Source organism: Anolis sagrei, chromosome 1 (assembly GCF_037176765.1).
Source record: "Anolis sagrei isolate rAnoSag1 chromosome 1, rAnoSag1.mat, whole genome shotgun sequence".
Taxonomy (NCBI): Eukaryota; Metazoa; Chordata; class Lepidosauria; order Squamata; family Dactyloidae; genus Anolis; species Anolis sagrei.
In genome coordinates this window covers 327,190,786-327,217,858 of record NC_090021.1, presented here as the reverse complement: position 1 = coordinate 327,217,858, position 27,073 = coordinate 327,190,786, and the positions used below count along the sequence as shown (strand labels likewise).

Here is a 27,073-nt window from a genome sequence, read left to right as displayed (position 1 = left end):
TTAAAAGACACGTCTATCAATTTTTCAAGGCGCTGATTGGATAAGTCGGGATGGGAGGAGGAGGGGTTTGTCCGCGCCCCAAATGAGGCAAAAACAAACAGTCCATCTCTTTTACGCTTTTCGACTTTTCATTGGTTAAAAGACACGTCTATCAATTTTTCAAGGCGCTGATTGGATAACTGGGAATGGGAGGAGGAGGGGTTTGCCCACGCCCCAAATGAGGCAAAAACAAACAGTCCAGCTCTTTTACGCTTTTCGACTTTTCATTGGCTAAAAGACACGTCTATCAATTTTTCAAGGCGCTGATTGGATCACTGGGAATGGGAGGGGTTTATCCACGCCCCAAATGAGGAGAAAAAACAGCATCCCATCCCAATGTGGAACGCTTCTCGGTTTGTTATTGGCTAAGAGGCACGCCTATCAATCCCACAAAGCGCTGATTGGGCCAATGGGGTGGGCCGCTGGCTTCCTATTGGTTGGAGAGCGAGTCGCCGTGTGGCGGCAGCGGCGTCGGCAGCGGCGTTGTCGCTGAGGCAAAAATGTCGACCCCCGACGGCAAGAAGTTGGTCCGTTCTCCGAGCGGGCTCCGGATGGTCCCGGAAAGCCGGGCTGCGCAGAGCCCGTTCGGGCTGGAGGAGCCGCCCTGGGTGCCCGATAAGGAGGTAATAAGGACAGGGGGCAGGAGCCCCTCGCTCGGCTGCTTCTCCCTTGTAGGCCTTGAAGTGCTTTTGGACTTCAACTCCCAGAAGCCTCTGCCATTCCCAGCAACAGCCAGGAATTCTGGGAGTTGAAGTCCAAAAGGGCAGGAGCGCCAAAGTTTGGCTCATTCGGGATTTTGGAATACAGGGCATACTTTAAATGTAATTTTATACAATACTGGCCATCCCCTGCCAGGCGTTGCTGTGGCCCAGTCTGGTGATCTGGAAAATAAAGTAAGGAGAAAGTGTTGGTTTCTAATATATGTAATGTCTTTCTGCTTGTGGGAAAACAGTATTTCTTGCTGTTTCTTTGGCAGTGTTGATGTGGAGATTGTCTGGTTTGCCCACCCCAGAACATGCAACATATCATTGTCCTTCTTTAAGGTTCCCTATCAAATCTTTGATACTGCATCTGTCATCTATATATGTAAAAATGCCCTGTGATTAATGAGTTCCTTAAAAACAAAAGAACCAATGAACGAAATTACACCAAATTTAGCAACAAAACGTCTCACAACACAAGGAGTGACCATCACTCAAAAATTTATGATTTTGTCATTTTGGGAGTTGTAGCTGCTGGGATTTATAGTTCACTTACAATCAAAGAGCATTCTGAACTGCACCAAGGATGGAATTGAACCAAAGGTGACATACAGGACTCCCATGACCAACAGAAAACACTAGAAGGGTTTGGTGGGCACTGACCTTGAGTTTGGGAGTTGTAGTTCACCTACATCCAGAGAGCACTGTGGACTCAAACAATGATGGGTCTGGACCAAACTTGGCACAAATATTCCATATGCCCAAATATGAACACAGATGGAGTTTGGGGGAAATAGACCTTGACATTTGGGAGTTGTAGTTACTGGGATTTATAGTTCACCAACAATCAAAGAGCATTTTGATCCCCACAAATGACAGATTTGGAGCAAACTTCCCACACAGAAGCCCCATGACCAACAGAAAATACTTAAGGCCATCCAGTCCAACACCCTTCACCAGGGCAAGAAAACATAATCAAAGCCCTCCTGACAAAGAGCCATTCAGCCATAGATAAAGAGAGAGATATATGATTCACACATACACAGATATAATATCCTAGATTTGAAAGGGACCCCTAAAGAAGGACAATTATGTGTTGCATGTTTCCGAGTAGACAAACCAAACAATCTCCACATCAACATTGACAAAGAAACAGCAAGAAATACTGCTTTACCTACAAGCATAAAGGAATTACATATATTAAAAACCAGCACTTTCTCATTATTTTATTTTCCAGATCACCAGACTCGGCCACAGTAACGCGTGGCAGGGGACAGCTAGTATACATATATGTGTGTGTGTGTGTGTGAATGGCTGGATGGCCCTTTGTCAAGAGGGCTTTGATTATGTTTTCTTGCTCTAGTGAAGGGAGTTGGACTGGATGGCCTTAAGGCAGCATTTCTCAACCTGGGAAGTCAAGACCCCGTGTGAGTGGGTCACCAGGAGGGTGTCAGAAGGGTCACCAAAGACCACCAGAAAACACAGAGTTTTCTGTATTGTTGAAGGCTTTCATAGCCGGAATCACTGGGCATCCTCACTACCTCTGAGGATGCTTGCCATAGATGCAGGTGAAACGTCAGGAGAGAATGCCTCTAGAACAGAGGTCCTCAAACTTTTTAAACAGAGGGCCAGGCCATAGTATATGACTGCATCTGTCATATACATATGTGTGTGTGTGTGAATGGCTGGATGGCCCTTTGTCAAGAGGGCTTTGATTATGTTTTCTTCCTCTAGTGAAGGGAGTTGAACTGGATGTACAATATAATACTAGTAATAATAATTCAATATTATAATTATAATTATATATTTACATTACATGTAATATTACTAATAATATTAAAATATAATGGTATAGTGCAATATAGTAATACATACTGATATTGAACTATGCTAATAATATAATATATTGTATAAAAATATATATTGTAAGCTGCTCTGAGTCCCCTTCGGGGTGAGAAGGGCGGCATATAAATGCCGTAAATAAATAAATAATAAATAGTCCCTCAAACTGTTGGAGGGCCGGAAAAAAATATAATTGGAAAAAACATGAATGAATTCCTATGCACACTGCACATATCTTATTTGTAGTGCAAGAAACACTTAAAAACAGTACAATAATTAAAATGAAGAACAGTTTTAACAAATATAAATGTATTAGTATTTCAATGGGAAGCGTGGGCCTGCTTTTGGCTGATGAGATAGGATTGTTGTTGTTGTTGTTGTGTGCTTTCAAGTCGTTTCAGACTTAGGTTGACCCTAAGTGAGGGCTAGGTAAATGACCTTGGAAGGCCACATCCGGCCCCCAGGCCTTAGTTTGAGGACCCCTAGAACATGGCCATATAGCCCGAAAAAACCTACAACAACCCACAGAGTTTTATGTTGGTCATGGGCGTTCTGTATGGGATGTTTGGCCCAATTCCATCATTGGTGGGGTTCGGATGAACTATACATCCTAGTAACTACAACTCCCATATGTCAAGGTCTATTTCCCCCAAACTCCATCTGTGTTCACATTTAGGCATATTGAGTATTCCTGTCAAGTTTGGTCCAGAACCATCATTGTTTGAGCCCACAGTGTTCTCTGGATGTAAGTGAACTGCAATTCCAAAATTCAAGGTCAATGCCCACCAAACCCTTTCAGTATTTTCTGTTGGTCAGGAGAGTCCTGTGTGCCAATGTTGGTTCAATTCCATTGGACTTCATGTCTGGGGAAAACCTTTACCTGTATACCTTTTACTAAGCATGGGCAAACTTGGGCCCTCCTGGTGTTTTGGACTTCAATATCTGCACTTTATTCTAAATGCCTTATATTCTAAATGTCATTTTACACAATATTTTAATGTTTTCATATGTATATATGTACATGATAAGATCTCTTGGAGATGGGACTCAAATCTAAACATGAAATTGATGTTTCATATATGCGTTATCTTCTAAATGCTTTATATTCTAAAAGTCATTTTATATAATATTTTCAATAGTTTTGTATGTTTGAATATAATGAGATCACTTGGTGATGGGACCCAAGTCTAAACATAAAATGAATTGATGTTTCTTATTTATACCTTATACTCTAAATGTAATTTTTATAATATTCTAATTATATACACATACACACAATGAGATCTCTTGGAGATGGGACCCAAGTCTAAATATGAAATGAATTGGTTTCTATACCTTATACTCTAAATTTCATTTTATACCATATTTTCAGAAGGTTTGTATAGGAAACAAAGTCTGTGTATATTGAACCATCAGAGAACAAAGGGGTCACTATCACTGCTGTTTATGTAAACAGTTTTAGATTTTGAGTTTATGGATAAGAGAGATTCAATTTGTCAATCAACCAGTGAAAGGACCTGCAGGTGCTAGGATCAATTCCTGAAGGTATTGGCCAACAAACTAGTCAAATGTGGGCTAGGCAAAACTACGGTTAGCTGGATCTGTAATTGATTAAGCCAGTGATTCCCAACCTGTGGTCCGTGGACCACCACTGGTCCACAAAAACAAAAATATGGTCCGTGGTCACGCTGCAACGAGAGTGACTGCTCTCACAAAACCGTCTTATAGTGCCAAGGCAATGGGGATGTCAGGAGGGGAGAGGCAGACTACCCACAAAAGATTACTACTACCACATCAGCTCTAGATTATTAAATATGGTTTCCTGTGGACGAGCAGATGGTGACTACTGGATGGCATATGTTCTGTATCAGAAACCAGAGCTTATGTGGTGTATTCAATGCAATTTTCTGAATCAGTGGTCCCTGGTCAAGAGGTCCCTAGTCAAAAAAAAAAAAAAGGTTGGGAACCACTGGGTTAAGCGAAGAAACCCAAAGGGTGCTCACCTATGCTTCCTCTTCATCCTGGAAAGCAGTGACGAGTGGAGTGCCACAGGGTTCTGTCATGAGCCCAGTTAATCTTTATTAATGACTTAGATGAAGGGTTAGAAGGCATGATCATCAAGTTTGCAGATGGCACCAAATTGGGAGGGATAGCTAATACCCCAGAAGCAGAATTAAAAACTATCTTAACAGATTAGAAAGATGGGCCAAAACAAACAAAATGAAGTTCAACAGGAACAAATGCAAGATAATCCACTTAGGCAGAAAAAATGAAATGCAAAGATACAGAATGGAGGATGCCTGGCCTGACAGCAGTACATATGAAAAGAATATTAGAGTCCATCGTGGACAACAAGTTAAACATGAAACAACAATGTGATGTGGCAGCTAGAAAAGCCAATGGGATTTTGGCCTGCTTAAATAGGAGTCTAGTGTCAATTGATTGTTGATGTGATGTTGTTTGACCATGGACTAGCAATCAAGGATAACGAATTGGACTACGACTTTAACTATGAGATGTCCCGATTTGTATTGGTGGCCCAATACTATGTATGTTTTTGTATGTATTCTTAATTTTAATCTTATATGCTTAAAGTGAATTGTATATTTTAACATGTTGTAAACCGCAATGAGTCGCCGCATAGGCTGAGATATTAGCGGTATACAAGTGTACCAAATAAATAAATAAATAAATAAATAGATCCAGGGAAGTCATACTATCCCGGTATTCTGCCTTGGTCAGATCACACCTGGAATCACACTGTGTCCAGTTCTGGTCACTGCAGTTGAAGGGAGATGTTGACTCTAAGCTGGAATTTGTCAAGAGGAGGGTGACTAAAATGATCAAGGGTCTGGAGAACTAGCCCTATGAAGAGAGACTTAAAGAGTTGGGCATGTTTAGCCTGCAGAAGAGAAGGTTGAGAGGAGACATGATAGCCATGTATAAATATGTGAGGGGAAGTCATAGGGAGGAGGGAGCAAGCTTGTTTTCTGCTGCCCTGGAGACTAGGACACAGAACAATGGCTTCAAGTTACAGGAAAGGAGATTCTACCTAAACATTAAGAAGAACTTCCTAACTGTGAGAGCTGTTCAGCAGTGGAATGCTTTGCCCCGGAGTGTGAGGCTGAGTGGCTATCCGTCGGGGTTGCTTTGAATGAGATTTTCCTGCTTCTTGGCAGCGGGGTTGGACTGGATGGCACAAGAGGTCATGATTCTATGTATAGTTGGGCCTTCACATTCATGAATTCTGCATCCGTGGATTCAGTTATCCACATCTTGGGAAAAAAATTATTCAAAAAAGAAACCTCAAATTTATGTTGGGGTTTTTTTTTAAGGGACACCATCTGTTCCCTTGTTATAATTTATATATAGTAGTTTTTGTACCTTACGGTCAAAACGTGTAGATCCAGCCCCAATTGACTCGCACACACCCTTCTTTGTTCTATGGCCTCATCTGTGTAAATACTTTCTTCCTTTTCCTGGTGTGACTGCAGTTTCATTTGAAGGTTGCTTTTCGAAGGTCTCTTTGTCAGATAAAAACTTTGCCTTAAAATGGGGGTATTAAATTTAATATAGTACCAACAGTGGTGCTTTTCAGAACAACGGTTAAGATCCATATCCCAAGGACCTTTTAGGGAAAACAAAGGTCATAGTCACAGGAAGAAGGGTGCAGCAAGAGAAGAAAATTGCATTCATTGGGAGTCATATATGCTTCATTCAGGAAGGGTTGAGGACTAATGGTTAATCCATCTTTTTCAGACTTTAAAGTCAAACAAGAGCCCTCTGAAATAATTTTCAGGTCATTAAAGTTACTACATCTGTGGCTATATGTGTGTGAGTTATGATTGTGAAGTCTCATGAAACCTCTTGCAAAACCCTGGATTAACTGAAAGTCTTCATAAAAGAGGTCAGCTTTGAGAGATATAATAATGTTTTCAATTGAAAGAGAAGGGAACACTGGATGGGTGCTTGGGCTATAGCTGATAGCAAGGAAGAATGAATGGAACTGTTGTGTCTGTTTTCCTTGTGTTTATTTTTTCTTATCAGGGTGTTGTTCAATGTTTATCAGTTGCTTTGGGTCCCCCACTAGGAAGAAAACAGCAAATGCATTTAATAAATAAGATAAATCAGAAAATGGGGAGAAGTGGACAAATTGTGGCCTTGGATCTACATGAGGCTGCTTTGCAGCCCTTGATGTATCCAGGGTATACCCAGAAAAGTGAGGTCTCAGCTTCTGGGGCAATAGCTAACCTATTAAATAGATTGCAGTGCCTTCCTGAACTATTCATGTTATTCAAGACCAGATATGGAATTTCTCCCACTTCAAGCAGTTTCATTTGGAAGGGAGCTCTCCACATGGCACCTGGAGAGTCCTAGGGACAGAAGTAGTAGTTTGGCTGCAATAACTGCTGTAGTTTTCTAAACTGGAGAGTGAATTACTGGCAGTGAGAAATCAAAGACATTGTGAGAAGAAAGATCAGAGAATTGACAGTTAGTTGGCTTAATCAGGATGGGCCACGACAGAGGACATAATAAAGAAACGTGGGCACATTTTGTTGAAATGTCAGCACTTGAGATAAGAATTGTTTTGAAAATAGACTGCAGGATTTCTCAAACTCTTTGGCCTTCTCAGTCACATTTATGGCTATATACACATGCATATTGCTGTTGTTGTGTGCTATCAGATTGTTTCCAATTTACACTGACCCCCTTCCAGGGTTTTCTTGGCAAACTTTGTTCAGAAAGAGTTTGCCTTAGGCTTCCTCTGAGACTGAGAAAACATGGTCCTCAAGTGGGAATCATGGTCAAGTGGGGATTCAAACCCCGATCTCCAGACTGGTAGTTCAATGTTCAAACTACTACATCATGTCCCCCAATATATATACACATACATATACCTATACATATTTAATGCTTACTAGTGGAGACCTAAGATTACTAAGCACAGAATGTATAGCTCAATTTTATACAGGTCTGCTTAGATTTAAGCTTTATTGCATCAACTTTGAGGTAAATAAAGCAATTTTAGTATGTTTGTATGTCCATTAAGAATATGTTGAAAGGTGCACTGTACAAATACTGATAAATCTAACTTCCACACCTTCCCCTTGCATTGTTTTTTAAAATAAATCTTAAAATATTTTAAATATGTTAAGAGTGTGGAATTTAAAGATTATTTTCCCCTTGTTATTGATGACCAATCGGAGATAAGAATACAGTTTCCTTACTTGGCCTTGAAAAAAGACCCCCCACCCCAGTTTAAGTTTAATGTGGATTGTTGTCCCAGTGCTGATAAAAGCACTGGCAAGTTTCTTGAAAATGTTGCATGTAGAATTGGGTGCCCTATTTAATATCCCGAACTGTAATTGCAGCATACAAAAGGTAATCCTACCACAAAGGAGCGAATGCATCTTCTGTCCATAAAAAGCAGATTCTGAATTAAACCATTCTCTTTAGCTGGGAAGAAATGCTACTGTTGTTACTTCTGTCATGCAGTTACGTTTGCATCGTGCATAAGATTTTTGTTAAACAACTAGAATTGTTGATGAAATGCGTTTGACACTGCCCCCAACTAGCAGTCAGTGTTCTCTATTGTTTATCTGTTGAGCATTGTGCCGGAAAGCAATTTGGTTTATGTCAAAACCAGATGAGTGTGAAGATTCCATTCATCTGATGTTCTGTAAAAGGTCTGTGAAATTTTCATTGCAGTTTGATTGGAGAGTGACGGTTTTAAAAACAAGATCAGAGAGTTAAAAGAACTAGGAAAAATCTTTTTTCAAAGGCATCATTCTTTGTGACATTATTTGTATCAAAGAACCACATGTCATTCATGCCCGCCTCCAATTGTTGGTTATTGTAGTTCATTCACTGTTTGAGTCAGCCATAAGCAGCTTTCATTTTTGTCTTGTAAACAGTGTTACAGATTTCTAGTGTAGAATTCACTATTGTGAAATATATGGTATATCATTCAGAGTTGGCTCGATATCAGATCTGCAAATTTGCTTTAAATCAGTGGTTCCCAACCTTTTTTTTTTTTTTACCAGGGACCATGTTGACCAGAGACCAATCTCCAACATTAGTACTAATTATTATTATTTATTATTATTAACTTTATTTGTACCCCACTAGCATCTCCCGAAGGACTCGATGCGGCTTACACAGGCCAAGGCCTCAATAAAACAAAACACATAACTTAAAGCAAATCAAACAATAAAACAATAGCAGTAAACAATAAAAACAATACACCATAACACAATAAAACTAGGGCCGGGCCGAATGTAATGGGTACAGATTAAAAAGTGCTGGGTGTGATAGGTGGATGTAGGATTTTAGGGTAAGTGCAATGTGCAAACCATCTTAAAACTCTGATAAAGTGCTTCTGGGACATATTGCTGGAGTTCCTATTCTGGAAAGGGGTAGGACTGGTTAGCTCTGCGGAAAGGAGTGAAAATAAAGAAATAAAGAGGAAGGGGGTTTGTGGACTGGATGTTTGTTCTTGTGGCCCACGGGTGGAGAACCACTGCTTTAAATCAGCCTTCACATAACTGTCGTTTTTGGGTAGCATTGAGTTCCTTAATTATCTGCTTCCTTTCAACATATTCTCCATCTCTTAACATTTTCTGCACTCTAGTGAATTTTTGCCCTGGTTGGTTCAGCAGCTCCCAAAAGTCATGCTAGCAATTAGTTGTTCTTTTGTAATGAAGCTCTTTTACCAACTGCTTTCCTTTTTCAAAATCCCATTGAATTTGGAAATCTTAGTTAGAAGCACCATTCTAATAAGTTTTTGTAAAATATTAATGTAAATTGAGATAATTTTGGTGGCACATAAAGGCCTGCTTTATGTGAAAATTTCCACCTCTTGTTTAGCTTCCTCTACTGGTTAGTGTTTTTCTTTATTTATGTGTACCAACAATAGCAATAGAATTCAGTTCACTAGTTTTTCTGATTTAGTATAATGCTATATATCTTAACTCAGATGTAAGTAACATTGGTTGCTATGAGGTTTAATACCAGATTTGTATGGTACAATTATAGCTTTAAGGTGGTTGTGCTGAAAATTTAAAGGAGATAAATACTAGAGGAATCCCTTGTTCTGAATGTACTGCAGTTAATGTATGATGAATAGTAAGAATATGGCTGACAAACAGTTTGCATTCAGTTTGTCTTATCAAGTCCTGAGTTTAGAAAAACACAGGAATCCTCTCTTGTTTCATAATCTAGGTACTATGAAACCATCTGTCTGATAAGTCTGGGACAAAGAGTGCTTGTTTAACTGTGTTTAAAGAATGCCAGTTTGACTTTGATATGTACTGTTGCAGAAAAGGTCAAAGGGATGACAGACAAGCGGCAATATGTGGTTTAAAATTATATTTATACCTGTTGTAACTCTGTTAGTTAAACCAGAATCTGGAAGCAGTGCCAAAGTTACTAACTATCCTATCTCCCACGATTAAGAGAATTGTAGTTCTCTGATAGTTCTAAAAAACGATGTGAACTCTTCCTTCTTCAAGACATTGTTTAAGTTGAAACATGAGACTAATGAATAGCAGACAAAGCTGTTAATGTTCCAAGAAACAATATTCTGAAAATTTATTTGGCTGTGTGTCACTGTGTGTAGGTTAAAGTCAACTTTTTGACCATGAAAATATATAATACAAGCATTTCTGGCACTTTATTGACATTTTTCTTTTACTCAGTCTTCTTAGTTTCTGTAACTGTTGTTAACTGTTCTCTAGGAATCCTGGTGAAGTGAAGAGGAAATTCTTTGTATTAACTTCACTGAGTTCTTTTTGCTATGTTTGATATCCTTAATGCTAACATCTCCCTAAGCATATCTAATCATGTCATGAATTGTTGTGCAGTATGATCCTTCATGTATTTTAATAGGTTAAAAACATATTTCCATAAAGAAACAATTAGAGGTAGATTGTTGAGTATTTTTGCTGACGAAATCCAAATCCTGTAGGTTGTTGAAAGGCTGAATTTGATTTGTATTGCAAGATAACATTTATTTAACTGGAACATATTTGTGCTTCGTTTAGAATTCTGGATTATCTCTAAAGTCATGTTCTTCTATGAATTCCTTAGAAGGTTTCATAAAATTATAAGGGTGGAAGGCTGTCCAGCCTATCTCCCTGTTAAACAGGAGTCCCAATTGACCATTCAGCCTCTGTTTAAAAACCTCCAGAGGAGTATCCACTACACTTCCAGGCAACACAGTTCACTGACGAACATCTCTCATTATCATGAAGTTCTTCCTAATGTTTAGGTGGAATCTCGTTTTCTGTAGTTTGAATCCAGCCCTCTGTGTCCTAGTCCCTGGAGCTGTAGAAAACAAATTTGCTCCATCTTCAAAATGACATGCTTTCACATAGTTAACATGGCTATCATACGATCTCTTAATTAATCTTTTCCAGAAAAACATTCCTTGGTCCCAATGTTGTTTCTCATAGGGCATGGTTTCTAGACCTGATACCATTTTGGTCATCCTCCTCTCTTGACATGTTCCAGCTTGTCAATATTCTCCGAGAATTGTCCAGAACTGGACATCTAGATGAAGTCTGACCAAAGCAGAATAGAGTAGTACTATTACTTACCCTGATTTAGCTACTGCAGTGTTCCCTCACTTATTGCGGGGGTTCTGTTCCATGACCAATAAGTGCAAATCCGCAAAGTAGGGATGCCATATTAATTTTAATATTTATACATTATTTTATATATTATTTTTCTACCCGCACTTCCTTACCTGCCTCCCAGCCATCCCAAGGGTGCCTGCCTGTCTCCCTGGCCTCCACACTTCTGGGGTCTGTGGAGGCCAGGAAAGCAGCCTTTCCCTGCCGCAGCTCAGGTCACCGCACTTCCGGGGTCCCTGGCCTCCACTGGATGTAAATATTTTATGTTTCTATTAATATTTTCAAAAACCCACGAAACAGCGAGTCTGCTAAAAATGAACCGCGAAGTAGCGAGGGAACACTGTATACACCTATTGCGGCAGCCTAGAATTACATTGCCTTTTCAGTTGCTACATTATACTTTGACTCATGTTCAGCTTGTGGCCTATTAACATCCCTAGATTGCTCTCATATATACTGTTGTCAAGCAAAGTGTCGTTCATCCAATATGTTTTAAGTGTATTTTAATTTTTCAGTATAAGTTTCACTCTCCATAATTTTCTACAGAGAACAATATGTCTGTTAAAGAAGAAATAATAGATTGAAAACAATCACATATACTTTGTGCAAAGAAGTGCAAAGAAATATAGGTGAATATTAAAGCTACCAGAATAGAGAAATAATATATAGTGTGTGTGACACAGACTGTAAAATGTTTACATATTTTATATTTCTGTTTTCCAGTGTCCCAGATGCATGCAGTGCACTACAAAATTTGACTTCATAACCAGAAAAGTAAGTGATTGAATGTTACTTATACACTTACCTATTGATCTTCATTCTGAAAAAAACAAAATGTCTTTGGTAGAGTCACACTGAGTACTCCTCTAACAGTTAATGGTGCAAGTCTCTCTTAGCACTGAATATGTATTCACTTTGCTGTAAAAATAGTTTCACAGAAAACTATTCTAAACATTCTGGAGCCAGTCAGTGGGTCCTTTCTTCATCCATATGTTAACAGTTGCTTACAGTCATAGCCATAGACAGCACTTTATTTATCATTAGAAAGTTAGCATATCTGCCTTTTGTTTATCTTAGAATGGGCAACTTTAGCACATTCTTGGGCTTGGTTGTTGTTACGTGTCTTCAAGTTGTTTCTGACTTACAGTTACATTAAAGTGAACCTATTACAAGGGTGTGTGGGTTTGTTTTTTTGTTTTTTTTTTTGCAAGATTTGTTCAGAAAGGTTTTGAGGTTGGGAAGTGTGAATTGCACAAGGTTTCTGTGGCCGAGCAGGGAATTGAATCATGGTGTCCAGCATTCAAATCCAAACACCACCCTCGTATAACACGGTTTTATATTGACTCTCATTTATGGTGTTTTCTTGGCAAGATTTGTTCAGAGGGGGTTCGCCATTGCAACAATCACAGCTTGATTGAGTCTGAATTGATGTTTTTATACGTTCATGTGTTTTATTTCAATGTATTTTATATTGTGTTCAATTTTATGTTTGTTTTTAGGCACTTTGTGCTGTTTGCAAGTTGCCCCAAGTCCTTGGTGGCAGGATATAAGAAGGTGCTGTTTACAAGTTGCCCCAAAGTCCTTTTGGAGAGATGGTGGCAGGATATAAGAAGAAAGTTGTTGTTGTTATTGTTATTATTATTATTACTACTACAACTACTACTGCTACTACCTGTAAGATTGAGATAGTATGGCATAGCCATGGTTGCACTATGTGTTTCCATGGCTGAGTGGGGATCCAGACCCTGCTTTCCTTGAGTCCTGATCCTACACCTAAACCATTACACTGTCTTGGCTTTTGGACAGTTTATCCAAAGACAGAATTGTTGCTTTGAGTTCTCTATGGGAATGATTATGTCCTTATCTGTAGTGGTCTTTAGCTTCAAATAGAGAACACTGTTCAGCACATACCAATTGTGACATTAGCCGGAGAATATTTGCTGTTCCTCATGAGCATGCAAGATCAGTAATCCTGTACTTTATGCATCTAGATGATTGCTCTAGAGAGTTACTTGCCTCAAATGGTGTTGGTTTCTTGGCTTTGAAGGCAGCTCCCTCACTTGAAAATGTTTAGTTTAAAAGCTCCAACTTGGATTCCTATTTCTGGCAGAGGCTGTTTGTAGTTCTGTGTTGCTATGAGTCTGTGAAACAGAAATAGGCCTCTTTAGGGCTGAAAAGGAGGGTGATGTACTGTTTTGTTCTCTCTTGAATGCAATGAAATAAAAAGAAGAAAAAAACTATTCAGATATTTTGTGGTGGGCCATGAAGATTGTCAAGTGTATTAAGAAGAGGTGCATGGAATTGTTATAAAATACCAGACTTCGGTACTTGGGAATTCCATCATGTTTATCAGGACAAGAAAAAGGGAGACAGGCAATTTTTTTTCTCTGTTGAGAAAGCTATCCTCATTAGACTTTCATTAGCAGTAGGGGACAGGGAATCATGCATTGCATTATAGTTTGAAAAGAGTGCTTCCTAGGCCATTTGGGAATATTGCCTAGAATAGAGTTCTTTTTATCCCAGATTTTCAGGCAGCCAGTCAGGCGCTTAACTAGCTGTTTCCACATGTACAGCCATATTACATTAACCCCCAAAGCCTGGATCAACTTATCCACAGGTCAGTGTGAGTATTGTACCTTAATTTTTAATTAAGAATCCGAAAGAAGCACTGACACTCTCTACTTTCTCCACGGCAATGCTGCTTCTGAATTTTGTTGAATGCTTAAGTAGGAAAATAGCAATAGTAGGCCGGGGCAACTGATCTCTTGGGGTGTCATTGGTCCTTTCCCCTCTCTGTATTATGACCCTCAACTTATCATGGGTCATACTAAAATCCACAATTCTGACCCCAAAGAGGTTGACTTCTGCATGAAGTCAACTGAGACACAAGTGGATACAGTAACTCTTCGTGTTTGTTAATACAAAGTTCCAGCTCTGCTAAACGATCTCCCTACTTTTTCTACTAGCACCACTGCAGAAGATGTGGAAAGTGCTTCTGTGACAAATGCTGCAGCAAGAAAGTGCCTCTGCCTCGTATGTGCTTTGTTGATCCTGTGCGCCAGTGTGCTGAATGTGCGCTGGTTTCTCAAAAAGAAGCAGAATTCTACGACAAACAGCTTAAAGTACTGATGAATGGTAAGTACTCACATCAAGGTACTTGGTGATAGAGTTTTCACTGTGCATGGGTAATTTGACACCAGAGATTTGTAATGAATCTGGCATCATAAGCAATAGCATGATTTGATTTTGACTAGCTATCAAAGCCGATTATGATAATGCTTTTTTAAATAGCTCCTTTAAAAAAAAAAAAACCCTTTGCTTGATATATATAGTGGGCTCTGGCTATTACTGAGAGGGTGATACCAGGCCCCTCTTGCAGAAATTTAAATAATAGATACCAAAGTCCTTGGATGCTCAAATCCCATGATATATAATGGCATGGTAAAATGTTGTCCCTTACATAAAATGGCAAAAAATGGGGCCGGGGGGGGGGGGGGGGGGGAGATTGAGGTGCATTTTCAAGATATGGATAGTTGAATTCATGGATGCAGAATCTGTGGATATGGGGGGCTCACTGTGTGTACTTCTGATGTTAGATAATGAAAATTACAAGGGAATTTTAAGTTTTTGTAGTGGGAAACTGCCATGAATCTGAAAAAGATAGAAATGTTCTTCTTGTCCAACTCTCTATCCATTAAGGAGCCTAAATATAAATATCATATACTATTAAAACTAAAGAACTGGAATATTTCAAGATCACTATTTTTTTCCCTGGAGAGTGATTTTTGATATATATTTGTTGTTGCTCCATGTGTTCAGATATATTGCAATTTCAATCTATATTTTGTGCACTGTGTAATCATGGTGCTTTGTTCAGTGCTTGAAATTTAAAGGATGATTATTTTCTTATCGTGCCCCTTTTCATTATGTTGCTTTGCAAAGCATTCTTACTTAAACATCCTATAGCAGTGGTTCCCAACTTGTGGGCTGCGGCCCACAAGTGGGCTGAGAGACCTAAAAATAAGGTCTGAGACTATAGATTATGAAATATGGTTTTCTGTGGGCAAGCACATGGCCACTACTGGATGGCATATGTTCTGTATCAGAAATAAGTGCGGATATGATCTATCCAATGCAATTTTCTGAATCAACACCCCAAATAACCAAACTGAATCTAAAGTTGACCAAAAACTGATTTGTAACCCTTTTAGTACTAATGTTGGAGAGTGGTCCCTGGTCAAAGTAGTCCCTGGTGCAAAAAAGGTTGGGAACCAGAGTTTAAAGGCATTATTGAATTATGAAAATAATATATACAATTTTTTCTCCAAATGTGTGGATTAAAAAACAAGAACTTTCAACATAAACTGAATGATGCTGAGTGGGTATTTATTTCTGGAAATTGTTCTGGAAGGCAAATTCCCATAGCACTTTGTCCTCCAAAGCACTTCATATTGTTTTTAGGTCTGCTTGTATGTTTCCATAAACCGCCCACTTCCTTCGTCCATGTCCAGCATTTTTTAAATTTTAAATTACATTTGGCCTACCCATAGTTTTTAAAGTGTGTTGTCCTATTTGATAATGCTTGTGTTATTGTTTCATTGTTTTGTTGTTTTTAAATTGCTTGTATTGTTGTTGTTATTGCTTGCATTGTTGTATTTTGGGCTCGGCCTCATGTAAGCCACACCGAGTCCCTTGGGGAGATGGTAGCGGGGTATAAATAAAGTGTTGCTGTTATTATTATTATTATTATTATTATTATTAAATTATTCTAGAAGGTACAAATGCAAATGATTTTTTTAATTAGATAGAAGCCTGGTTAGTTAAAATACTAGACTAAGTTTATGCCAGCATGCTTCCTTGACTTGGATGGTAATCATACTTAGGGGGATTAGTTCTGAGTAAGAAGGATGTAAGCTGGATTTCCGTGAAGAAGCTAACTGAGGTTGAGGTGTATAGAGCCCGAAAGGAAGTGGTACTATTTAGTACCTAAATGTAGTATTGAAAAAAAAAGATACTATATTTATACTATCTCTAAAATCGCCTTGCTTCGAGAGTTGTGCATAACGTTTCCTTGCACACCGTGGTTTTGTCCGAAAACTTTGATTCACAACTGACATATATAACTTTGAGCTATTTCTACCTTTCAATCAATATTTTCTATTACGCGTTCCTTCTAGATGAGTTCACCTTCATCTTGAAATGAGCTTTCTGAAATTCATTGAGTGGGGCTGCATTTCTTTTTGTCTCCCATGTTAGGGAGAAAGTGGACATCCAAATGCACGGCTATGGCATGGGCAGCTGGTGAACTAGGCTGAAGAAATTCAAAAACATGATGATTTTGAAGAAAAGAGATGTAGACATGTTTGGGTTTTTATGGCGTCTTTGTGCCTCTTCATGGAGTAATAGAGTGGCAAGGGATCCCAAGGGCCAACCCTCTGCAACTGTAGAAACCCATAGCTAAAGCATCCCTGCCAAGTTTCCAATCAATCATTGCTTCTACTGTTGCTTCTACTATTCCACTGTTAAACAGATCTAACTATTAGAATATTCTTCATATTGTTTACTCTGAATATCTTTTTAATTTCTAATTCTACCTTTAAGCTTAATTAAATCTTCATCATGCTGCTCAGATGTTGTACAAAAAAGCGACTTTTCTGCTTATTCCTAATGAGTCTGAAGGGCTAGCAGGGTCCTTTTCTATTAAGGGAACCAAACATGGCATCCTTAAATAACATTTTTTTTCTCACCCTGTATTTTAATTGAAATGAGTTAATAAACTATTCAATCTAATTAAAGATTTAGAAACAGATTTTCCAAGTTTGGCTTAATTATGCCTTCCAGCCATTTTAATACTTTTTTTCCCCATTCGTTCCTCTTTTCTGGATATGAAGGTGCTACATTCTATGTAACTCTGGGAACAACAGAAAAGGCCGAGATGATGGTCTGTCGACTTTCAAACAATCAGAGGTGAGAATTAGAGGTGTGCAATTTGGCCAAAAGGCATGCCATTTCGGGGTCCGTGGTCGACTGACTCCTCGTTCTGTTTTCTGGGAAGTTACTCGAATGAGGAGGGTGTTGCTGTTTTCATTCGGCAAAGATTCTGCCCGTTGACTACTATGGGAAACTTTAAAAAATAAGGTTTGCACACCCCTACTAGATCTGCTGTCTTCCAAAGTATCTCAAATTGTATTGTCAAAGGCTTTCATGGCTGGAATCACTGGGTGGTTGTAGGGTTTTTTGGGCTATATGGCCATGTTCTAGAGGCATTCTCTCCTGACGTTTCGCCTGCATCTATGGCAAGCATCCTCAGAGGCTGTGAAGTCCTCACAACCTATGAGGATGCTTGCCATAGATGCAGCCGGAACGTCAGGAGAGAATGCCTCTAGACCATGACCATATAGCCCGAAAAAACCTACAAGAACCCAGTATCTCAAATTGACTTTATTTTGAGCAGGTAATTAGTGTTTTGTGTCAAAAGGCCAAATTTTCTTCCTCACCCATGTACTGCCTTACCCAATGGGTTCTATTTTTTCTGCTTAAACGATATTAAATGATCATTATTAAATGATCAAAACACAAGTTTTAAAATAATTTTGGAAAAAATTATATTCTTGTGAAAAACCCTTATGGTGATGCATCACAATTATAAATTCTCCATGTTAATAACAAGTAGGCCCAAGTTTAATTCAATTTCAACCACAATTTATCTTGATTAAAAAATCAAATCTATATTAGTAAAAAATGACTTCTTTCTTTTGAGAATGGATCTTAATATGGATCTTGTGGCATTGAATTGTTGCCGTTGTAAGCCACCCTGAGTCCCTCCTCGGAGGTTGAGTAGGATGGGATACAAATGCTTGAAATTAATAAATTAATAAATATTGCTAGAAATACAAACTGTCACATATGAAATAAGTAGCTTCTTCTTTTGTTTGTAGATACCTATTTCTGGATGGAGAGAGCCATTACGAAATTGAAATTGCACAGATTTCAACAGTTCAGATCCTTACAGAGGGATTTACTCCTGGAGGTAAATCTTCCAGTTAATCAGTTGCGCTGTATGTACCAGCTGATCCTGTTTCACCGTAACAGAGAGAGTTGTTCCTTTTGCTAATACCTTGGTTCATAAATCCTGACCTAGTGCTTTCTTTAGATTGCATCTACATAGCAAAACTATTGAGAGATTTTTCACTTAAGTGGGTACTTATATAGTAACTCAAATGGAAAACAAAAATTTGCAGCCAAAAGCTGGAATCTTGATGCAGCATTATATTGGTGTAACTTATGATTTTGCTGACGGTTGTACTCCATATATGTTTGAATAAGGAAGTAGCCTGTATGGCTTTACGCAAGTGTTTCCCCATTTGTTTGCAGCACTGACGCCTGATATAAAGCCTTTATAACATAATAGTTTGGTGCTTTAATTGAAGCTGGTCGGTCATAGTGCTCTCTGGTCATGGTAGACAACACACCTGTAGTAGACGTCACAAATAGAATTTTCCTGTTGGGATTATGCTGTATGTTCTTCCTATGATTGCCTATTTCCTTCATGACTTAACTCTTCACCATATTCTTCTTAGCTAACCAAACAACTGCCCTCTTTGCACCACTCCCTTTAGAGATCCTTTCTCTTGACCAGACTCACTAGAATTCCTTAGTTCCTCTATCTTAAGTGCTTCTTAGCCTTCTTGAAGCACAGTGTAGTCTCTGTAGTACCCCTTGCTTTAACTTCTAGTCGACTTTCTCAAATTTCTATCATTGTCCTTTATAGTCCTCCCTCTCTGTTCCCTCATTTTAAAGCTTGTTTTAACCCCTTTGGCACTAAGTTCGTTATTCCTTAGCCTTCTTCCTTGTCACGAAAGTGCCTGGTTGAAGTTTAGATTCCAGGCAAAGTAGCAACTCACTTCTAGTTGGCTTTGATTTGCTTTGGGCCATACCAGCTCACCTAGTCCTTCTGTAAGCATTAGAACAGTGGTTCTCAACCTGTGGGTCCCCAGGTATTTTGGCCTACAACATCCAAAATCCCAGCCAGTTTACCAGTTGTTAGGATTTCTGGGAGTTGGAGGCCAAAACATCTGGAGACCCACAGGATGAGAACCACTGTGTTAGAAGTTTCACTGGCATGAAAGTAATGCATGATCTGTCTCCCTCTTTTCAGAAGGTATCTATTATATTATGATGACGTGCTTTGAAAGAGCTCTTGAGCCTTTTGATGGAATTGATTGGCATGAAGCAGTTAATCTGGGAAGTGTGAGATGTGGTGAACTGGTACTGGAAAACATGGTGGGGAGTAGCCAGGAAGCCACACAGAGCATACTGACTGTGAGACATTTGTCTATAAGTAGTGACTAGGTGCTCTCCAGGTGTTTTGGACTTCAAACAATTCCTAATAGCCTCCCGGCTGTTGAAGTCCAAAACATCTGGAGATGCAAAGTTTGCCCATGCCTGCAGTCTATCTCATTTCCTTCCCTCACCCAAGAGATGGGATATACATGTGCACCTTCCACCCTCACATGTTCCTTTTGACCCATCTCCCCCACCCAAAAAACAAGAGAACTCATGTATCACCCTCGCTCCTTGTGTACATCTCTACCCATGCCCTTCTGCCACATCTGCCTGTTTGAGGGAATAGAGTCATACATGTAGCCTCTTACCTGCTGTTTTTGCACTTCCCCTGCCACCATCTTATCCCTGCTCTCTTCTCCAGCATGTTTTCCACCACCCTCCTCCTTGTGCTGCCATCTCCTTCTCCTGGATTGCAAGAATGAGTGAGCAACAGAGCGCATCTGCATATATTCCCTTGTCCCAAACCCTTCCATAAACATTAGGGGAAAAATCCCACTTGAATATTAGGGAGAACTTCCTGATGGTAAGACTAATCCAGTGGTGGGATCTCCTTTTCAAAAGAGGCTCAATGGCCATTTCTTGGGAGTTATTTCATTGGGTGTTTGGGTGTTTGTGCATCTTGGGAGTTCTTTCATTGGGTGTTTGTGCATTGGTAGGGGATTGGACTGGATGGCCTTTGGGGTCTCTTCCAACTTTATGATTCTATGGAATGCCTCTGCATATGTTCTCTCCTTGTGTCCCCTTGCTGCCGGAGCTCATGCATGTCTTCCCCTCTTGCTCTCCCCTGTCCCACCCCTTTCTTCTTATTCAGTTGAACGAGGCAACACATGCTTGTACCTTCCCTGCTCATACTCCTTACCATCTCTCATCTACAAGAGCCAGGGAATGTGCATGCGTATGCACCCTACTTCTTGGATGCTTCTCCCCTCTCATTTCCTTTCCCCTTATGTGCCCAACACAAGTAGCCTCCCTCCTCATACTCCTCCATCTCAGTCTCCCTCTTCTGTTTTTTGTTTGTTTGTTTGTTTTATAAACAGTGAAATTGTTTTCAGAAGAAGACTTCTGTGACAGTGCTGGCATGATAATTCATTGTCATGGACACTCGCAGTGCTGAAATGAATGGGGCCAATGGGTTATCAATAAATAAACTATAGACAACTGTTGTAGAATGTGCCAAAGTCAGGGGCCTGAAGTCACAATTTGGATGCCTAGAGAAGCCTTTAGTTTCCAGTATTGATTGGCAGGACTGATAATGACGTAGTTGTTTATGAAAGCTTTATAGCATTAATAAAATAATATCACATTCATCTAAAACTTGTAACACTCCACAAAGTAAATCGGTTTTGTTCAGTCATGAACTAATCTTCGAATGAATTCATAACAGGTATTGACTGAGAACATTTTTGAAACAGAATCACAAATGTACTAATATTTGAAATCAAAGCTCCTTTCTTTCTGATGTCGACTGCATTCATGCATAACTCTGACCTGTAGCTTGCTGTATGTTTCTTACTCGTTTGTTCCTGAATTCAATAATACTTGAGTGGCTGTATGATGTATACTGAAAATAGAACACTTTCTTATTAATTTCTTTTGATTGATCTTTCTCTTCACTGCTTGCCTATCGCCTTGATGTAGAAAAAGACATTCATACTTACACCAGCCTCTTGGAAAATGAACACATTATGGAAGGTCAGCGATGCAGTTCGGTTTTCTTAAGCATGTTTTTCTTTCTGTGGCTTCTGCTCAGTGCATGTATCTGCAGGCTGTAGTAACAATTTGATTTGTGGGGATGGTCATTTCTTTGCTTAAGAGCCTGTCTTTATCTGCGGTATCACCAGGAAAAGATGCATCCTCTTTCATACTCCGCTTTGAACCTTGTCTAAAAAGGACTGTGATCCAGCTGCAAGCCCAAAAGTGGCCTCAAACTGACCTCTCCAGTCCCTCTTTGATAGTTTCTTACCACAGGTCATACTTGGAAGACTTAAGCTTGTTGGAGCAAGCCGTAATGATGCACAGTGTCCCTGTATCCCTTTTAAAATGTCCACAAAAGCACTATACAGGCAGTCTCCAAGTTATGAAAAATATTTTATGTAAGTCAGAACAGGTAAAAGTGTAATTCCAGCCAAATATAGATATAAACTTTGGCTAGAATAAAGAAGGGTTAACACCCCTGTGGTGTTTGTTTTGCTGTCTGTGACCCAGTTCAGAAGATTTCATTGCACTTTCTGTCCCTGTGATAATTGAATTTTGAAATATTTGGCTTGTGGTGGAAACAAGGATTGGCAAGAAAGCTTCAGTGGAGACACTTTCCCCCATGACATCTCTTCAAGGAGTGAATTTCCTTTCCAAGGGTAGATTTCTCTCCCTGTTGTTTCACCCCCGTTCTTAACTGTGAGTCGTTTGTAAGTCGGATGTTTGTAACTTTGGGACTGCCTGTATTTGTGTAACTTTGGGCCTTTCCCAAGGTTCCTCCAAAGTTGTATGTGTGCTTAGTTATTCCTGCCCACTGCAGAAATTCTTTTTCTGATAGGTTTAACAGAGAAAAGGTTCATCCACTGAGTAATTTCAGGTATGATGGAGTAGCCTGGAGAGAAAGAAGAGCTGGTGAGGGGAATGCTGTTGAAAGCTTGTTTCACCCAGCAGGGCAGGCTTTTTCTCTGGGTAAATGCCTCACCTCTTTAAGGAGTTCAAACGCTGTTATAGCTGCTATTCTGAAGGTATTTAACTCCCGCTGAGGGATTGGGTGGGAGAGGATAGAAAGCGAAGAAATGAAGCCATCTTCTCTATAGAATGAAGTTGCCAATATTTGCAGCTATCCAACAAATGGATAAAAGGACTCATTGTGGAAAACTGCTATGATGGTATCATTTCCAGCACAGTGCATCAATATAGGTATTTCTTTTACCCATAGGATGTAGGAAGTATGCACTGAATTGATATAAAACATGACCATTTTTATAAGCAGTGTTGGATCATAAAGGCAGAGCTTCTTATGACAGTCAGTTATCTGCTTTCCAAATGTAAGCTCCATAAACTAAAAAAAGACAGAATCTAAGCAACCCATTTTAGCTTTTCAGTGTTTTGTGGTGAGCCAGGCCATGTATATTTGTGGAGATTTGTCTCTAGATACATGCTCTCCTAGCTTTTCTCTATACCATGGGTCTCTAGGAATATTCTGAATTGGACAAAATTTTGGATTTTCTGCTATTACAAACAGTATATTTTTCTATCATGGAAAAGTTCTTAACCCCAGCCATTGCTAACCAAACAGGAGGTGGCGCCACCATCTGTTCCTTTCTCCTTTTCTTTTGCCTTTTTTAGTTAGTATTCGTTTTATTTACTCCCATAATTTGATTATTCTCATTGGATCAAACTATTTACATTTTGCAATAGTTTGAAACTAGTCACAGCCTCAGAATGGTGTATGTAGGTTTCCAGAACTATTTAAGTTACCATGGGAAACATTGCTGATAATTCTGTTTACATTAAGAATCACATGTTTAACTTCAGCTACATTTGGTTCAAAAAAATTTAGTCGCTTTAGGGCGAAGGTGATAATAAACGTATTTAATCAACTTGCAAAAGTATTTTTTAAGGAAGGGTAATTGTGTACTACAACCTTTAAGCTCTGAGTAAATGAGGCCAAAGAATGCCTCCCGCAATTCAAAAGCAGACAGACAGGCGGATGTTTGGAAGCCCACTTCTTATTTCCCAATCTCCCATTTAAAAGTAGGCTTTAAGAATTGCTACTTTTCATGGCTTCAAGGAATCAATGCAGTTCCAGGTGCAGAACATTAAAGAAAATTAATTCCCATCATAAATTTTGCATGTCAAATAGTGATGGAGTTTCTGGGATTTAATTTCTGTAAGGGTCCACTTAAACATAAAGCCACACCTTTTAAAACCAGAATTCTTGGTGGAACATTTGGTGGTCCAAGTTCTATTTCAGTGTGCATTTCTTCTGCCGTTCTGGCAGACCCCAGCTTCTCCTAATATCTCATGAGTGGCCTTTCCTTTTGCTCATCTGTGATATTTATTTATTCATTTATTTACTGTATTTGTATACCGCCTTTCTCAGCCAGTTGGCGACTCAAGGCGGTTTCTAACGAATCAGTATACATAAAACATAATAGATAAAAAACATTAAACAGTATAAGACATCACAAAAACAATAAAAGCAACATCATCAGCGTCTCATTCTGATACAGAATGAATTGAATTACTGCTACTAAATATACAAATTATGACACATAAGAATTGTAGACTAATATTATAGTTGCACCATGCAGTTTACTACAAAATTCTAGACTCCTAGAATTTTGTAGTAAACTGCATCCTTAAAACAAACATTAGTGTGTAATGTCTCCACTCTATGCTGGTCACAATATGCTGTCTGTCATTTGGAAATTCAGGAGAACTTGTTGTGTGTGACCTATAGCTTGATCCAGATATTTGCTTAGTTGTGTTAGGCTTTACCCATCTCTTTTGAACTTGTCGTTGTTGAACATTGTTAGATACACATGGCACTGATTGAAGGGCACTAGGAACCAATTTTGAAGTTGTGTAGATAATATACACCATAACACTCTTGCATTAATCTATTTCCACTAGAGCAGTGGTTCTCAACCTGTGGATTCCCAAGTGTTTTGACCGAAACCTCCCAGAAATCCCAGCCAGTTTACCATCTGTTAGGAATTCTGGGGGATGAAGGGGACCCACAGGTTGAGCACCACTGCACTAGAACATAAAAATAATTTCCTTCTACTTGTGTAACTTTTCTCCACCAGGAGGCAATACTCGGGCTACTGGTATGCTGCTTCAGTACAAGAAACCAGGGTCAGAGGAACTCAAACAGATGAAATTTATGGCTGGTGAAGATTTCAATTCCAACAAGAAGCTGTCTGCTACCTGGCTTGCAGCAATGCATAAGGTAACAACCTGGAGAAATGTTAAAACGCAGTATTACATCCTCTCTGACTTGAAGGGGAATGATCAGCACGTCTCTCTAAGAAGATCCTCTGTTGAATCAGACTCAACGATGGCTTTACGCAGTAGCCAGCTGCAAAACCCCCTCCAAGCAGGACATGTAGACACTAACACTATTCCCTAGCAGTAGCCTTTCAGAGATAACTGTGATAGCTTATCATTATTACAGAGTATTGGCTTTTGATGTCCTTATCATCCCTGCCCAGAGTACCAAGTGAGTTGTCTTCTAATCCTCTATTCCAAACCATTGTGGTTGCAGCAACATTAGCTTATCTTCTAGAAAGAAGAAAGGGCATCAGTGTCTGCCATGTGCACTCTCTCTTTCAGTAAAAGTAAATACAGTAGCAAGATAAGCTCAAAGAGAGAAGCATATCCCTCTTACAGGCAAAATGATTGTAGAATTCAGCATTTCCAGAGGAGCAAAAAGATCTAGGTTATTCTACTCTACGTGGGACTGCCTTTGAAGACTGTTCGGAAGCTACAAATGGTCCAACGGGTGCCAGCCAGATTGCTCACTGGAGCAGCGTACAGAGAGCATACCATGCCCCTGTTATGTCAGCTCCATCTGCTACCGAGCAAAATTCAAAGTGCTGGCTTTAGCCTAAAAAGCCCTAAACGGTTCTGGCCCAGCTTACCTGTACAAACATATATCCCTCTAAAAACCACCACAGAGTTTAAGATCATCTGGGGAGGCCCTGCGCTCAGTCCCGCCTAGCTCACAGGCGCAGTTGGCAGAGATGAGAGACAGGGCCTTCTCAGAGGTGGCCCCTGTGCTGTGGAACTCCCTCCCCAGGGATATTAGATCAACCCCCTCCCTCCTGACCTTCCATAAGAGTGAAAATGTGGCTATCTGACCAAGCCTTTAGAGAACTTGTGAAATAGACTTGGAACAATATGCAGTAACCATTAGAACGGCCTGGATTATGCTCGTGGATTATGTGTTTAACTCCGAATTTATTGTTTATAAATGTTTTAATTGTTTTAAGGTACTTTTAAATTCTATTTTAACATTTATTTAAGTATACATTGTGTTTTAAGGCATCGAATCATTGCCTGTATGTAAAGCCGCATTGAGTCCCCTCCAGGCGGAGAAAGGTGGGGTAAAAATGTCATAAATAAATATTCTCTCTTGCCAGCTGATCAAGACAAGAAACTTGCATTTTGAGAACTTCCTTAAATGGTGCTCCTTAATTCTAATTATTCTTTCTCTTTCATTGCAGGCTGCAAAACTGCTTTATGAATCTAGGGACCAATAACACCTTCTCTGAGTCGAGGGGAAAGATCAGCTCTCCGAATAAGCAGCGTTCTTCTTCCTTGCTAGTTGACACATGGTAACCCGTTCTTGGTCATAGGGATCCTCCTCCCCTCCCCAAACCTCCTTCCTCTCCTAAATGTGGTCTATCATGTGGACACTGGCCAATTACAATGTGAATATTTGACCTATAAAGTATTCACTTATTTAGTGTGCAATATGTATACAGTTTTATTAATGCTTTAAATAGAGCCTTTGCATCTATGACTTTATTTTGTTAAATCTTGTCTGCACTTAATATGTAAAATGGAGTGTGACCTGCACTACGGCTACATGTATAGCACAACTTTTGTAGTATGGATTATGTATACTGTGTTTAAAGTGGGGAGAGACTTTGATGCTCCAGAGAATAGCTTTTTCAGGCATGTAGATCTCAGGTTTTTTGCTCCTCATATCCAAAATGATCTAAATATGGTCTTAGCCAAAAGGCCGAGAAGTGGAGATCTGTGTGAAATCTGCCTTAGGTGTCATTTTATAGAAGCCACTCTTTCTCTGATGGTGAGGAGTTTGTATCAATGAGACTAAACACTTTTTTTGTAAAGTATTATTTACCAAATACCACAAACCGTTACATGTAAAGTTGATCTTTTTGAATGAAGCTTCCAGAAAGACAGATTTTTGAAGTTTTTATATTCATGCTTTGTGGTAATTCTAGCTTTGGCTAATAAAATCTTATTAAATACTACAGAAGCCTGTTTGTGATAATAGAAATGGAAGCTGGTTGGAGTAGTGAGGAGAAATGCTGAACTCAGTTTTGTCAGGCGCAGAAAGAGGAAACAGTTGTAAGCAAGCGCAAGAAATTTCCCTAGGGTTGGAAGCTATAGGGCAAAAGTAGATGGCTGTGAAGAACGCCAAAAGTCAGCATGGCACTCAGGCTGTAACTCAGAAAAACAAGGTGTCAAAATATAGATTTCCTGTCGTAGTCAACTATGAATTGCACACATGGTATTCTTGCGCCTGCGCAATTCAACTTCGGAACCTTCTAGAATTAAAAAGAAGACATTTTTGACATTGCCTGGCCCCGCCCCCCCTCCCCCCTCCCCTCTCGAGTATATATAGCCCACGCGGGGCCAGGCCCCCTTCAGTTCTCTTTATCCGCCAGCGATTCATCTAGAGAACCTTCTTCGTATCGACTCATAGGTAGACCTTTTGGCTTTGACCCGGACTGACTCTCGTCTCTCTCTCTAACTCTGACCCGGACTGCTATTGAC

The 27,073-nt window shown here is 39.5% G+C and overlaps 1 protein-coding gene across 2 annotated transcripts; it reads left to right on the top strand.

Annotated features, from left to right (window-relative positions):
• Positions 1–467: 467 nt before the first annotated feature.
• Positions 468–26,552, top strand: ZFYVE21 (zinc finger FYVE-type containing 21). 2 transcript variants are annotated; one of them, XM_060754992.2, is made up of 8 exons: positions 468–662; positions 11,939–11,989; positions 14,182–14,350; positions 17,107–17,182; positions 18,154–18,245; positions 21,200–21,253; positions 24,352–24,494; positions 25,771–26,552. In XM_060754992.2, exons 1-8 carry the CDS (start codon positions 540–542, stop codon positions 25,804–25,806), a joined length of 744 nt encoding a protein of 247 aa, XP_060610975.2. In that variant the 5' UTR covers positions 468–539; the 3' UTR covers positions 25,807–26,552. The 2 variants fall into 2 exon arrangements, with proteins under 2 accessions (XP_060610975.2, XP_060610978.2); XM_060754995.2 differs by lacking the exon at positions 21,200–21,253 and having other exon boundaries at positions 469–662.
• Positions 26,553–27,073: the final 521 nt, after the last annotated feature.

Coding starts and splice junctions, on each gene's coding strand:
- ZFYVE21 (XM_060754992.2), top strand. CDS start 540: ATGTCGACCCCCGACGGCAAGAAGTTGGTCCGTTCTCCGAGCGGGCTC. Junction 17,183..18,153: donor CGACTTTCAAACAATCAGAG/GTGAGAATTAGA, acceptor TTTTGTTTGTAG/ATACCTATTTCTGGATGGAG. Junction 24,495..25,770: donor GGCTTGCAGCAATGCATAAG/GTAACAACCTGG, acceptor CTTTCATTGCAG/GCTGCAAAACTGCTTTATGA.